General features: G+C 36.6%; 1 protein-coding gene across 2 annotated transcripts in view; it reads left to right on the top strand.

Moving 5' to 3' along the window:
- The window catches only part of LOC111161440 (protein kinase D1), a 347754-nt gene that overhangs the window by 168107 nt on the left and 165684 nt on the right, over positions 1 to 13963 (top strand). For both annotated transcript variants that reach the window (XM_022525099.1, XM_022525090.1), the window contains exon 2: positions 8788 to 8926. In XM_022525099.1, coding sequence (XP_022380807.1) covers positions 8788 to 8926 — 139 coding nt within the window. The remainder of the gene's footprint in view (positions 1 to 8787; positions 8927 to 13963) is intronic.

The raw sequence follows: 13963 nt of genomic DNA, 5'->3' as shown, positions 1-13963 counted from the left end.
ATATAGTCCACAACAATTGGAGGATTAATGCCATATTAAAGTTTACATAAATACTTCGTTGTAAATGTGTGTAATTAAATTAGCATTTTCTGGTCATTGGTCTATGTATATTTAATATTAAAATTTAGTTTTAACTTAATGAAAAGTTACCCCTCTTGCATCTGAAATACAAACTCAGATTGTAATACACTAATTATCTCCCATTTATTATCATCAAAGAACATGATAGACATATGTACAAATTTTCCAAATAATAGTACATTTTTTTTTCCAATTTTATCTTCAGTAATTTAGTGGAAATCTTTTCAAACATATTACTCAACAATATGCTTATGTTTCTTTTTCTCTAAAGGACCAAAAATTCTATAAATATTAACTATGGTTCTCTTAAAATAAACCTTTCCTTTGAGGATAGGATGTGGAAGACTGCCTGCCCTTGTCTTAAATGACCCCAAACAGGTTTTCTTCTGCTATAAGCTGTCCATTCTGCTGTCATCTAGCCTTCAGTGGGGTGCCTCAGTGCCACTACCCTTTTAATGACTTATCTATCTAGTAAGAACTGAAGATTGCCATGGAATAGCTGTTTTAAAGTTCATTAAGTCATTTACCTTAGTTTTGTTCAAAATCCAAAATCTATATGCCTGGGTCTAGCACTTTCTGGCCAAAAAAAGTGCTCAGGGTCTTCAGTTCTGAATCACTGTTGGCTGGACATTTGGCCACTCTTCCTGTGTTTCCTTCCTAGGAGAAATGGACTGAGAGGGACGATCAAGCAGTATGAGTTAGGAGACTAGGCTTTTCATCCTTGTTCTGACATTACCTAGTATTGTGACCTTGGATAGATTCCTTAGTAAATTCTGGGTCAATCCAATCATCTCTAAATGAAAAGAAAATAAATTAACTCTGGGTATTTTTCTTCTCCAAAATTAATGATTTTTTAAATTTTGGTAAAACCTTTTAATTGCTGTCATAGTCTTCATTTTATCCAATACATGCTCCCATCATCATCAATTCATTAAGTAATGAACAACCATGTAGCCTTATTAAGAAATGCAAAAAATATACAGTATTCTATAATGACAGTTGAATTCAGAATAAGGCAAAGAGTACAAAGTACATTTTTTTCCATTTCCAAGCTGCACATCTACACACCTAATTACTGTTGTGTAATTTCAGAGTGCCTACTAAGACTTGTAATAGCTATTACTGACTAGTAATCTGTCAAGGTATAATGCAGTATAATGTGTTTTTACACAACAGTGGTGAGGCTCTCATTAATTATTACCACCTATAATTGCCTAGATATGAACATTTATTTTAAACCTTAAAAATTATAGACAACAAAATAATGATTTAAAATATCTCCAGGAAGTCTATACACAGAAGTTGCGGCGCTAGAGTTAATGATGTATTAAGTCATTTCTTACTGCTTTTGTCTTTTTAATAGATGACATATTATTCAAATTAACGTAGAAGAAAAGTTTCTACTAACAATTAAGCATCACACTGAGTCACATCTGCTGTCTTAAAGATAAGCGTGTAATTTATTAAACAGACTTCTTTAGCAATATCTAGTATATAACGTCAATATATTTATATGCTCTAGGGAGAAGAATTTCTAGTCTAGCTTTATTTCCCAAAGGTGTTGCAAGTTCAAGTTATATGCATGTTTCTGTGTCTGGTAGTACAGCCAACTTTTAAATCTCATAACCAAAATCTACCATTTCACTTTAAAGATTCTAAGCAAACCTCTCCTTGATGAAGTATATTCCTTTTTTTCCCCTCAGATATCTTTTTCTCTTTATTTTTCTTTGCTGTAATGCAAATGGAAAGTAAGTCTAAGGTCGAAATGTAAAATTGTGAACGAAAATGATTGTGTAAACCTGGGATTTTGAACTTAATGGAAAGGAGAGTGACTAAAAAAAGAAAATCTAAGCAGAAGAAAGTGCGTGGGTCATCTGCCTTTAGGAAAGCAAAAGTGGAATAAATTAAAGCCCTGTCTTGAATGAGAAAAGGAAGTGTTTTGGCACTAGAGCTGAGAGAGGAGGACTAGCCACAGTGACTTCTGTGTTTGTAAATTCAGACCTTGAAGACTTCTGAAGTTGATAGACCCTTGGTGTTAGGCATCCAGTTTCAAAGGAAGCATTGGGTTAGTAGAGCAGAGAGTCATATGATTGCTGCTGCTGGTGAGAGAAAGAACTACAGAGGGAGCAAGGGCTGTGATTGTTCACCAGGGTTCTTGGCATTTGGACGGCATGCCCATGGCCCAGAAAATAGCAAAGTAAAATGGAGAATGCCTGCACTCCTGGCTCTGCAGGGGACAGTTATGCTGCTTTTCATGGCTTGGGCAGTATATAGTGCATCTTCTTGTGGCAGCGCTATAACTATCATTTAGTCGTCATTTCAGAAACTGAAATTCTGCAAAGACTTTTTAAAATATTTCTTGAAAATAGGCATTTCTTGAAAATAGGCAAAAAAGATTTATTTTCATGAATCATATATTTTGGACTGAGAGATCCATGATTCAACCAAGAATCTATACCAACAGTTGCCACTAGGAGAGATAGCAAAGGTCTGCCTTTGACAGTGATTCTTAGTGACTGTGATGGAACACTAGTCAGTGTCCTGCCTGGCTTGGAGGGGTGGTTGGGTAGAGGAGGGAGGGAGTTAAAAAGAAAAAGTTAAAAATTTTTTCTCTGGTTTCTGTTTCCTAAGATTAGATTCAGAAACTAGTCACATAGCTATGTGGTCATAGGGTGGAATTCTTTTCGTGTGTGCCTTTTTGAGGATATGAAATCACCAAATCAAAGAGCCTGTGCCCAAATTTGAATGCATTTCAGAAATATGCCTCCAGATAATATAGAGTATTCACTTTTTCTTTTCCCCTTCATTTACACTTCATAACTTGTGTTTCTAAATGACAATTTAGTGTTCATGCTTTTGGTGGGCTTGAACCAGCTCATAATTTTATTGCTACAGCTGTAGCGCTGGGTACATGATAATCACCAGTGGTTATTCACTAAGTATTTGTTGTTTTTTTTTCACACACTTAACTTTCTTATATACTTAAATTTTCAATGTCATTAGACTTTTTTTTAAAATTTAGATTGTGAGGTTATTAAAAAGGGGATGCCTTAGTTGCCTGGGCAAAGTTAAGAATACGAATTTACCACTATTGTCTTAGGTCTCACTCACCACATCCGTCAGCAGGATCCAGGATCTGCTTTCAGAGCCATTATCAGCCGCCTAATCGTTTCTGCTTTTCACAGCTCAGTGCTAACGCCATTCAGGGGCAACTCCAACAAGGGACACCAGAGAAAGTTTCACCGAGCTCTTTAGCTATTCTCTTAAGATAGTTGCTCATCCTTGTTGTCCCAGTACTCCCGGAACAGTACTTAGGGAGTATTTTGGCCCAACTAGTAAGTGGTAGCACCTTTTTTATCTCTCTGCTCCTTAAGGGTGGCCAGTCATGGCACCACTTGTTAGCAATGAGAGAGTTCTTGGAAAATAATATGGAAAGCGCCTTCGATGAGAAGAGTGCAATATTCACCTGCCTGATGTGTTCCATTATTGAGCAGAATAATTTAATCCCAGGATTTTCATCACCTTTTAGCAAAAGTAAACTGGCAGTGTATTTTCATTTCCTAATCAGGCCATCTCTCTCGCTCCCTTTTTTTTTTTTCTACTTGACTGAATCATGGATTAATTTGTTTCTGGTATTGCTTGTTGCTTGCCCTTTGTGATTGGCCTCAACTGTGGAAAAGCACCCTTTGTTCCTCCGAGTTCCCGTCGGCCAGGTCACATTTCAGCAACTCATTAAAACATGTATTTATTCTACTCTGGAGCACATTGTCTGGCCAGCCATGAATTTATAGTGAAATGTAACAGTAAATTGTGCTCTGTGGTCAAAAATGCCAAATGATACACACAGCAGCACAGAGGTTTCCAGCATAGGGTTGAATTAAAGAGCTTAGGACCAGTGCCGTAATTGTTGGCCGTGTTTTCACAGTGGCCAGTTTTGTTACAGTCGAACTTGGAGAGAGCTTGAAATCACTTATCTCAGATGTTTGCGCTCACAACCACAAAGCCTCTGAGAAACACAGAACTGATCTGGTAATAAGCTCCAGCTGAGTTTACAAGCCTCTGAGCCTTTCTGAAAGCCTGTTTAGTTTAATGAGGGTTTTCAGATTTCAAAGCTCACACACCTTCACATAAAAACAGATGATTATGACCAAATTAGGGAATGTTGTTCCATGAATATTTTTCCCCCAATATGTTCTCTTCTCAGTTGTCAGGCATTGTTTCATTATACTTTCCACCTTCCTGACATCATTTTTAAATATAATTTTTGGAAGTCTTATTGTATAGTTTCTGTTCAAGCAGAATGTTATGTTACATCAAAGAAAAGATTTTTTTTTTTTTCTCTTAACAGTAAAAGGCAAATGTGCGTATATTTTTTTTCTGGCCAAAAAGAAAAGGTACAATTTGGGAAAAAAAAAAAATCGAATCCTCAGTTTCTTCTGCTGCCATGACAACTGTCCCATGAGGCAAGGCCTTCATGTTCACCCCTATGCCCTGCTTCACAGGGCTCTACAACCTGATTTTGAATGGCTTGTTAATGAAGAGAGAAAAGCCTTGTTTATGTCCCAGTAAAATGGAATGTGGAAGAGAGGATATCCACACCTCAGTGCTCTATATCTTGGACAAATAACTTCTATGAATATTTATAATGCTATCTTTATTTTTTAAATTCAGCTTTTAAAATAATAGTTTTAATATGGGTTGTATATCTTGATATTATTCTATCTATTCTTATTTTTAAAAGTGTTTTGTGAGTCACCCTCAGAAAGAAATATAATAATTAGGATGTGAGGCACTCAAGCCTTACTTGAGTACAAATCATCCATTCCATATACCCATGGTTTTACGAAGAGGCACAGTATAGACTGGGATACTCAAATGTCAGCAATCTAAGACCATAGAGAAATAGAATTTAGAAATGTCCTTGAAGAAAGGACAAATTCCTTGTTGAAGAAAGCAAGAGGTATGTGGACATGTTGACAGAAATTGTGATGAGGTGGCAGAATCCTTGCCTCCTGAGCCCCTCTTCAGTATTGCCACCTGATGTTTCCTCTATATAGCACATCCTTAAGACATTAGTTAGAAGACACTGTAAAGTTTGGCTCATCTTTGGGAAGACAATTGCTGTTTCATCTCTCTTCCTCTCCAGCTATTATTGTCTACTCATCCCACCTCAGACACTAAATCCCTTGAATTTTCTCTCCCCTATCTTGAGTCAGAATCAGCTACCCATGGTTTTGGAAAGGATATGCTAAGATGATCTGTGCATTAATTAATGTATTGTATTTTGAAGAACATTTGTGATCAAATCATGGAAGATTCTTTAAGTTAAAGTATAATTCAAACTCTCAAACTGAGGTTTAAGAGTTTTATGATTATTAAATTTTTAAATTTTATTTCATTAATGTATTTTTTATATTTATTTCTACATAATCTTAAAATGTACTCTAACCAATTGTGGACATTTTATTTGTCTTTAACTGACTTTTCTTGCAAATGCTATTTACATAGAATTGGGTAGTCAAAAGGTTAGATAGAAAAGATTAGCAATCTATATTTTAAAAGCATATGAAACTTTGAGGTCTGCTTACAAGGAGTATCTGGTATAAGACATGCTCACCTGCTCCAAACAAATAGAAAACACTACAAAATGTGTAGAATGCCTGTTTTTGGACATTGTCCAACAGGCAGTGCAGAACTGTCATCCCTGAAAAGAGAAACAAACAAGGTGAGCACTACAGTCATGTGAGCTTTCTGCCTGGAGGCAGGATCCAAAGTGTAGTGTGGGGAGAAAGAACCTAAGAGGAGCCTAGTTGTCTGGCTGTGGGGAAGACACACAGAGTAGATCTCAAGGTGACCCAGTTGAAAGGATTTTTAGGGAAGAAATACTGGAAAGGTGGGACCTATACAGAAATAGAGCTTCAGAAATCTGCTTAAAGGCCCGCTTGAGTATTAGGCTGAATACAAATCTGTGTATGTGTATGATGAAAATTAGTAAGGTAGAGGAAAGAGCAGATGCCTGGAAGCTCTGAAATGAATACTTTCCAGAGCTCACATAGCACTGAGAGATGTTGAGTTTCTATCAGGCAAATGGGAGAAATTTCACTGAACACTTGAGGTATTCCATGGAGATGTTCAAGGAGTTATGTATTAGTAGTAGGGTTAAACTATCCCTAGAGAAAATACTACTCTAAAGCTAACCTAATAAAGCTTAAAAATAAGCCTTGAAAAGACAAAACTAATCTGCAATTTTCTTCATATTTTGCCAAGACATATATCAACATTCTCTAAGGGAAGACAGCAAAGGCAACTGCTCACATTAATTCGTAAAATCTGGCATCTAATTTAAAAAGTAGACGTATGTTCCACGTATAAAAAAATCACATGGTATTTGTCTTTCTCTGCTTATTTCTCTTAGCATGATACCCTGTAGGTCCATCTGTGTTGTTGCAAATGGCGAGATCTCATTCTTTTATACGCATAACATTCCATTATATAGAAACCATATTTTCTTTAACCATTCATTTGTCAGTGGGCATTTAGGTTGCTTCCGTATCTTTGCTGTTGTAAATAATGCTGCAGTAATTAGGGGCATGCCTATATCTTTTCAAATTGGTGTTTTTATTTTCTTTGGGTAAATACCCAGTAGTGGAATTACTGGATCATATGGCATTTCTATTTTTATACTTAGTGAAATAAGTCAGGCAGAGAAAGACAAATACCATATGATTTCACTTATATGTGGAATCTAAGAAATGAACAATCAAACAAACAAACAAAAACAGATACAGATCCATAAATACAGAGAACAAACTGGTGGTTTCTAGACAGTAAGGGGTTGGACAAAATGGTGAAGGGGAGTGGGAGGTAGAGGCTTCTGGTTATGGGATGAATAAATCACAGGGATGAAATGTACAACACAGAGAATGTAGTCAAGGTATTTTCATAGCATTCTATGGTAACAGATGGTAGTTACACTTTTGGTGAGCATAGCATAACAAATAGAATTGTTGAACCACTATGTTGTACACCTGAAACTAATGAAACATTGTATATTAACCAAACTTCAATTTTTAGAAAGTATACATATGAAAAAGCAGGAAATGGAGGAGGAAATGTAACCCATAAGAATCAAAAGAATTAATGAAAATAGACCAGGATGGTAGAGGTAATGGACTTAGAAGAAAAGAACTTTCAAGTATTTTAATGAAAATATGAGATGAAAGACTTGTACAATGAAAACTATAAAACATTACTAAAAGAAAGGAAACAAACACAAATAAATAGAAAGACATTGCACATTCATGTATTGGAAGAATTAATATTGTTACAATGTCTGTACTACCCAAAGCAATCTGCAGATTCAGTGAAACGCCAATCAAAATACCAATGGCATTTTTTATAGAAGTAGAAAAAACAATTCTAAAATTCATAAAGAACCACAAAAGACTCCAAATAGCTCAGGTGATTTTGAGCAAGAGAATAAAGCTAGAAGCATGATACTTCCTCATTTCAAAATATGTTACAATAATCAAAAACAAAATGGAACTGACTTAAAAACAGATAAATAGACTGATGGTCAGAGACTGATCAAACAAAAAGAGAGAAAAGACACAAATTATGAAAAAGTAATAAAGAGACATCACTATGGACCCTACAGCATTAAAAGTGTGATAAAAGAATAATATTTTTTTTAAAAAACCTTTGACCAGAAAATCAACAATTTAGATGAAATCAATTGATTCCTTGAAAGAAAACTACCAAACCTCACTTAAGAGGAAATGGAAATCTAAGTAATGCTATCTAAGTGATAAATCTTAGTAGAAATTTTTTATAAAATTACCCAGATACTCCCATACACCACAGTCAAAGAAGAACTTGTGATCACACAAAAACCTCTAAGTAAACATTTATAACAGCTTTATTTGTAGTAGTCAAAAATTGGAAATAAAATGCCCTTCAACTGAGGAATGGATACATGCACTGTGGTATATCCATACAATATAATGGAGCATTCCTCAGGAATGAAAATGAAAAGATTACTGATACATGTAGCAGAATGGACAACCTTAAATCCATTATACTACGTGAAAAACATAAGATTCAGTCACCTGAATGTCTTAACAGTGGCTGCCTTCAACTCAGGTCATGATCTCAGAGTCCTGAGATCAAGCCTGGCATCCGGCTTCGTGTTCCCTGGGGGTCTGCTTCTCCCTCTGCCCCTCCTCCCCACTCGTGCTTTCTCTTTCAAATAAATAAGAAATCTTAAAAGAAAAAGAAAAACGTCAGATTTTAAATTATACAATATAAATGGTACAATACCATTCATATGACCTTCTTGAGAAGACCAAATTATGGACGCAGAAAGATAAGTGTTTTCTAGGGGTTGGGCGTCAGGGGAGAAGTTTACAATAAAATGGGCATGGAGAAATTTTAGGGAGTAATGGAAACTGTTCTGTATCTTGACTGTTTTGTGTATACCACATATATGGTATGTAGTTCTCCTATACATTTGTCAAAACTTGCAGAACAACACACTGAAAAGGGTGAATTTTACTGAGTGTCAATTTTACCTTAACTATTTGACATAGCATAAAAATATCAATTAACTTGTATTTGTGTCCTGACACTTTTTGTTTGTTTGTTTGTTTCTATTCTAAATTTAGGAAGATTTTGACATGTAACCTATTGTGGTATTTGTATTTACAGTTCCCTGAGTGTGGTTTCTATGGAATGTATGATAAGATCCTGCTTTTTCGCCATGACCCTACCTCCGAAAACATCCTTCAGCTGGTGAAAACGGCTAGTGATATCCAGGAAGGTGATCTTATTGAAGTTGTCCTGTCAGGTAGTACACTTATTTCTCTATCCATAGATTAATAGTTTGTATTTGAAGAAATCTTTGGCATAATTTTTAAGGCAACATAGAAAACCTACATCAAACTCTGCCCTAAAAGAAAATGTTAGGCCTCTGTCTATAGGAACTTTCAAATTATTTTTTGGAAAAAGCAAACAGTTTGTCTTGAGTTGGCTGATTCTGCCCTCAGTACTGTCCCAGTCACTTTCCTCAACTTTACCATCTCCCCGACCTCCCCAGCAACACACAAGCATACTTTCCATTCATCATCTTGAATCGTTTGGGCAGCAGCAAAAGCAAAAAAAAAAACAAACCCTACCCATCGGTGAAAGACAGATGTTAGGGCCCCAAATGCATGGAGGGTCTGGAAGCCAAGAGATAGCAACAGGGCTAGGAATCCGTAGCTTTAGTTAAGTCAGATGTTTACTCACTCTAAGCCAGGACCAACTTGGAAACCTGAGTTCAGGAGTTATAGCAGGTCAAGCCATGTCATGTGATACCAGCCAGATCTGAGGAGCAGCTGTGTTTCCCTCTGCCCAGATTTATATTTCTTATTTAGGTTTTAGAATTTACTAATCAGACTGTGCATATCAATGCAGAAAAAAAATAGGCGTATTTAACTTAAAAAAAAAAAAAAGTGCCAGAGAACAGCTGTAGTGGGGGTCCTTACAACAGTGATCAGTGCAATACTAATACAAAGAGATCCAGATTTTTAATGTTGATTTTTGTGCAAATTGAGGAATTATTGAGAAACTCCGATTTTATTGCTTCTTTCTCCCCTCTTGCCATCTTTGCATGTTATCTCTTTGACTAAAGGAAATCCACTAGCTTTAGTGATTTTAGATTTCACTTCCTCAAGTTCCTCAACTTGTTCAGAGCCCAGACCTTGGTTGCCCTGTTTATAATTCAGTTGGAGTTTGCTTTGATTCACTCCAATTTGTCTTTGTCTTTGTTGATCACCTATCACTGTGGGAGGTCCTGGGATTGCCCCATTTTCACTGTATAGCTAGATCCTGTAAAACAACTTGTTTTGCTAGATAGAAGTTATAAAGTTCTTGTTTATAGGGTTGCCACTTGCTAAATCAAAAAAGCAAAAGCTTTCATGTGTTTTTTTGTAGACAATACCAACCACTTTATTATTTTTTCATATATATCTTTTATTCAAGTATAATTAACATAGAGTGTTATATTAGTTTCAGGTGTACAATATAGTGATTCAGCAATTCTTTACATTATTCCATGCTTGTTATGAGTATACTCTTTATCCTCTTCATCTGTTTTACCCATAATTCCCATTCACCTCCCCTCCAGCAAACATCAGTTTGTCCTCTAAAGTTAAGAGTCTGGTTTTTTGTTTCTTTTTTCCTTTGTTCATTGGTTCTATTTCTTAAATTCTGCATAAGTGAAATCATATGGTATTTGTCTCCCTCTGACTGACTTGTTTGACTTATCATTATACCCTCTAGATGTCTATGTTGTTACAAAGGAGGATTTCATTCTTTTTTATGGCTGAGTAATATTCCATTGTACGCACATACCACATCCTCTGTTGATGGACACTTGAGTTGCTTCCATATCTTGGCTATTGTGAATAATGCTGCAATAAACATAGAGGTGCATATATCTTTTTGATTTAGTGTTTTCATTTTCTTTGGGTAAATACCCAGTAGTGGAATCTTACTGGATCATGTGGTAGTTGTATTTTCAATTTTTTAAGAAACCTGTATGCTGTTACCTCTCATTGGCTCTTTTACAAAACTAGCGCACCTGGCCTCAAAAAACTAGTGCCTTAGACATGTTGTTTTTTAAGTTTCCTATTTCTGAATCGGAGGGGCTGCCTGAAATAAATTATTCAGAGAAATCATGCCCTGGATCCATTATCTCTAGAATTCATATTAAACTCATAGCCAGACTGCTTTGCAAATAATGTAATATGTTTTATGAATCTTTTTTTTTTGCCTCTGGCAATGTCCAGAAATATATGAGAATTTTTTAATTGCATTTCAAAATTTGATTTACTTTTCTTGCCATTTTAGTTTTGTTGTCAAGCGTTTTATAGTGATACCAGACAGATTGAATGCAAGCTGTGTGTGGGTGTGCTTGTGCTTGTGGGAGAGGGAAGAGGGTTGTCTGTTTGTATGTTACCTCAGTGAGTGGGACCTGCTCTTCAGCACACTGACCTGACACAGCCCTCTGCATTGCCCCACCGCCCAGCGAACAGCACGATGCTTCTCCTCGCCATCTCTGCAAACCAAGACCCTCATTGTGCTTATACTCCACTTCTTTTGCCAGCCACCCTTTCTGTTCCATGTTCTGCCTCTCCTGTTTCCCTGGCCACAGTTGCTGAGAGGGCTCTTAAAGGTAGCCTTTTTTTCTTACCTATTGTCCCAATGCCAGGCTCAGGAAGCCCTCTTCTACTCTTATCAGCCATCTTGTCGGTATTTAAAATGAGCCATTCTGTAACAGACTAGTTTCAGATTTGAACCCTGGAGGCTTTCAACTTTTTCAGCCCATGTAGTCTCACTTCCTCAGTGTCATTTGACCCTTAAATATACAAGCATATATGTTTAATTAAATATATATATTTATAATTAATTATATATAATATGTGTAGTATATGTGTTTTTTATATATGCACACATTCAATTATATTTAATTGATGATCTCCTGCATTTCCCTGTTAGCTTCTTTGGCGGCTGGATTCTCGTCCCTCCTCTCCCACTGTTATGCTTCACATTGTGATTTTCTCAGTAAATGTTAAAAATGGTTTTTCCTTAACCACCCCTCCCCTCATTATAACTCTGTTTTCCCCACACCCCTTTCCTTTCTGCTTGTCATAAGTTGCCTGTGCCTGAGCTCACCACAAAGGCCTGGTCCAGTTCTGAGGTCCTTGCTTGGGCACTCCTCCTCCATCTTGCTTGCTGCTACCAAATGACATCCCGGGCCCTGTTGTTTGACTATAGTTTTCAGTCCCTTACCCCCCCACCATCTTCGGACTGTATTTTTACCTTTCTTTTTCTCTCCTCCCAGCATATAGGCCACCATGGGCATGTCTTATGTCACTTGGATGCAGTCTCAACTATCTCGTGTTCCCTTCACCCTCACGGGGCCTGTTACATAGGTCTGTAATCTGAATGACTTTACCATCCATTTTTGCCATTCCTGGTCCTGAGCTACACGTGGCTTCTAGACACAGTCCCCTGCTTCTGTGTCTCAATGCAGACTCGTCTTTACCGGCCTGAACTACTGTTCAGCAATCTCTTCTTCCCCCTGCCCCCACATCCTTTTGTTACCATAGATGAGATTCTCAATAAATATGTATGAGTGGCTTTCACATTAGAAGTTATCACATTTATAAAATTTTGAAGAAAATACTGATTTGTTGTAAAACTATTATTTCTAAGGGTGTCCTCAATAGTAAGAAATAGAAAGTTCACGTCTCCTTGCTGTGCTCTGACTTAGCCCTTACCAGAAATTAGTGCCTATAATGTGGGCAGGGTTGCATTGCATTATAATTGGAGGCAGGACAAATGATTGCTAATGAAGGCACTTCAAGCATGGATGCAAGGGAGCTCATATCACTTACAAATTCCTGACCCAGTCCCGGAAGAATATGAAGTGCTGTACTTGAGAAATATGCATTTCCTGAAGGTGTGATTAAGGATCAACCTCATTCAACATGCTATGGCTGTAGGAGACAGGGGAACAAAACACTGGGTATCCTCTCTGTTGCCTTTCAACCTGTTTCAGAACATAATGCGATGGAGATTTTCGTCTTAATGACTATAATTTTATTGTTAAAATTCGTTTATCCAAATTTTCTGTTTTTCCCCATGAAAAAATAAATTTTAATCTGTAGTTCAGCATGAACATAATCTGGTTCTTTTAATGTTTAACCACTGTTCTTCTAATAGCAACATGTTCTGACATAGGAATACAGTAGAATATGAGAAAATATGGAAAAAATTAATTTTAAGGAAGGTGAAATACTCTTGTCTCTTCAGGCAACATCAAGAATTTTCTCTTGCTTATGTCATTTTATGTTGAGACCTTTCATCATCTGTTAGTACTAACCAGGCTGCTCCTGGCTAATTTGCTGATTTTCTCTCTCCTTTTCTTTTTGAAAAACAGGGCTTGTGTGAGCTAGTGTATTTAGACCCAGTAAGCCAGGAAAACATTGCTCATGGGTGGATGGGTTGGGTTCTGGAGAAAAAAAAAGAAAGAACTCCATGGAAGTTCCCCACCATGCACACTCCCACCACTGGCAAATTTTCTTTGTCTGTTAAGCAAAGGATTAGCATTGTTACTATTGTTATTGAGTAGGAAAACACTGCAAGTGGAAATTTCTCTTACTAGGGCCAAAGTCAAGTTCAAGTGTATAGTACTAGATTATAAAATAAAGTTCATGGAATTTATCTGAAGCCTTCTTCATGATGGGTCTCCATCAAAGCCTAATAATTCAGCTGAAGCAAAGCAAATTAATAACAGAACTGCATTCCCATGACTCAACTCTTTGTTTTTTTGTTTTTTGGGGATTTGATCTCTAATAATTGTGTGTGTGTGTGTGTGTATGTGTGTGTGTATCTAATAGATGGTTAAATGAAAAATAGACAAAGACTATAAGAATTTCTGTAGTAAAATTACAATTTTAAAGTCTTAGAGCTAAATGTTGAATTTTTCTTCTTTCATTGATGGTAAAAATCCATTTTTTTCCAGATATTTTTCACCAGTTTTTTACAATAGATTATGCAGTATTACTTAGAACTTTTGCAAAGCACTGTTACCACATGTGGCTGGTTAGTTATTCCACACCATCTAGAGATGAGAGCCTCATGAGAAAGCTAGTGCTATAGTCCAGGCAGAGGGGGCTGTGGGCCTATGTTCAGGCAGTGATTCAAGAGCTGGAACTAGAGAGAGGTTAAGAAGTATTTTAGCAGTAGAAGTGAAGAGATGTATACCCATTTGGATATAACTGATGAAGGAAAATGAGAATATGAAGAGGACTCCAAGGAGAGCTACAGCCACCTA

The sequence above is a fragment of the Enhydra lutris genome, unplaced genomic scaffold (genome assembly GCF_002288905.1).
Source record: "Enhydra lutris kenyoni isolate GAN:26980312 unplaced genomic scaffold, ASM228890v2 scaffoldscaffold4, whole genome shotgun sequence".
Lineage (NCBI taxonomy): Eukaryota > Metazoa > Chordata > Mammalia > Carnivora > Mustelidae > Enhydra > Enhydra lutris.
This window is presented reverse-complemented; position numbering and strand designations above follow the sequence as displayed.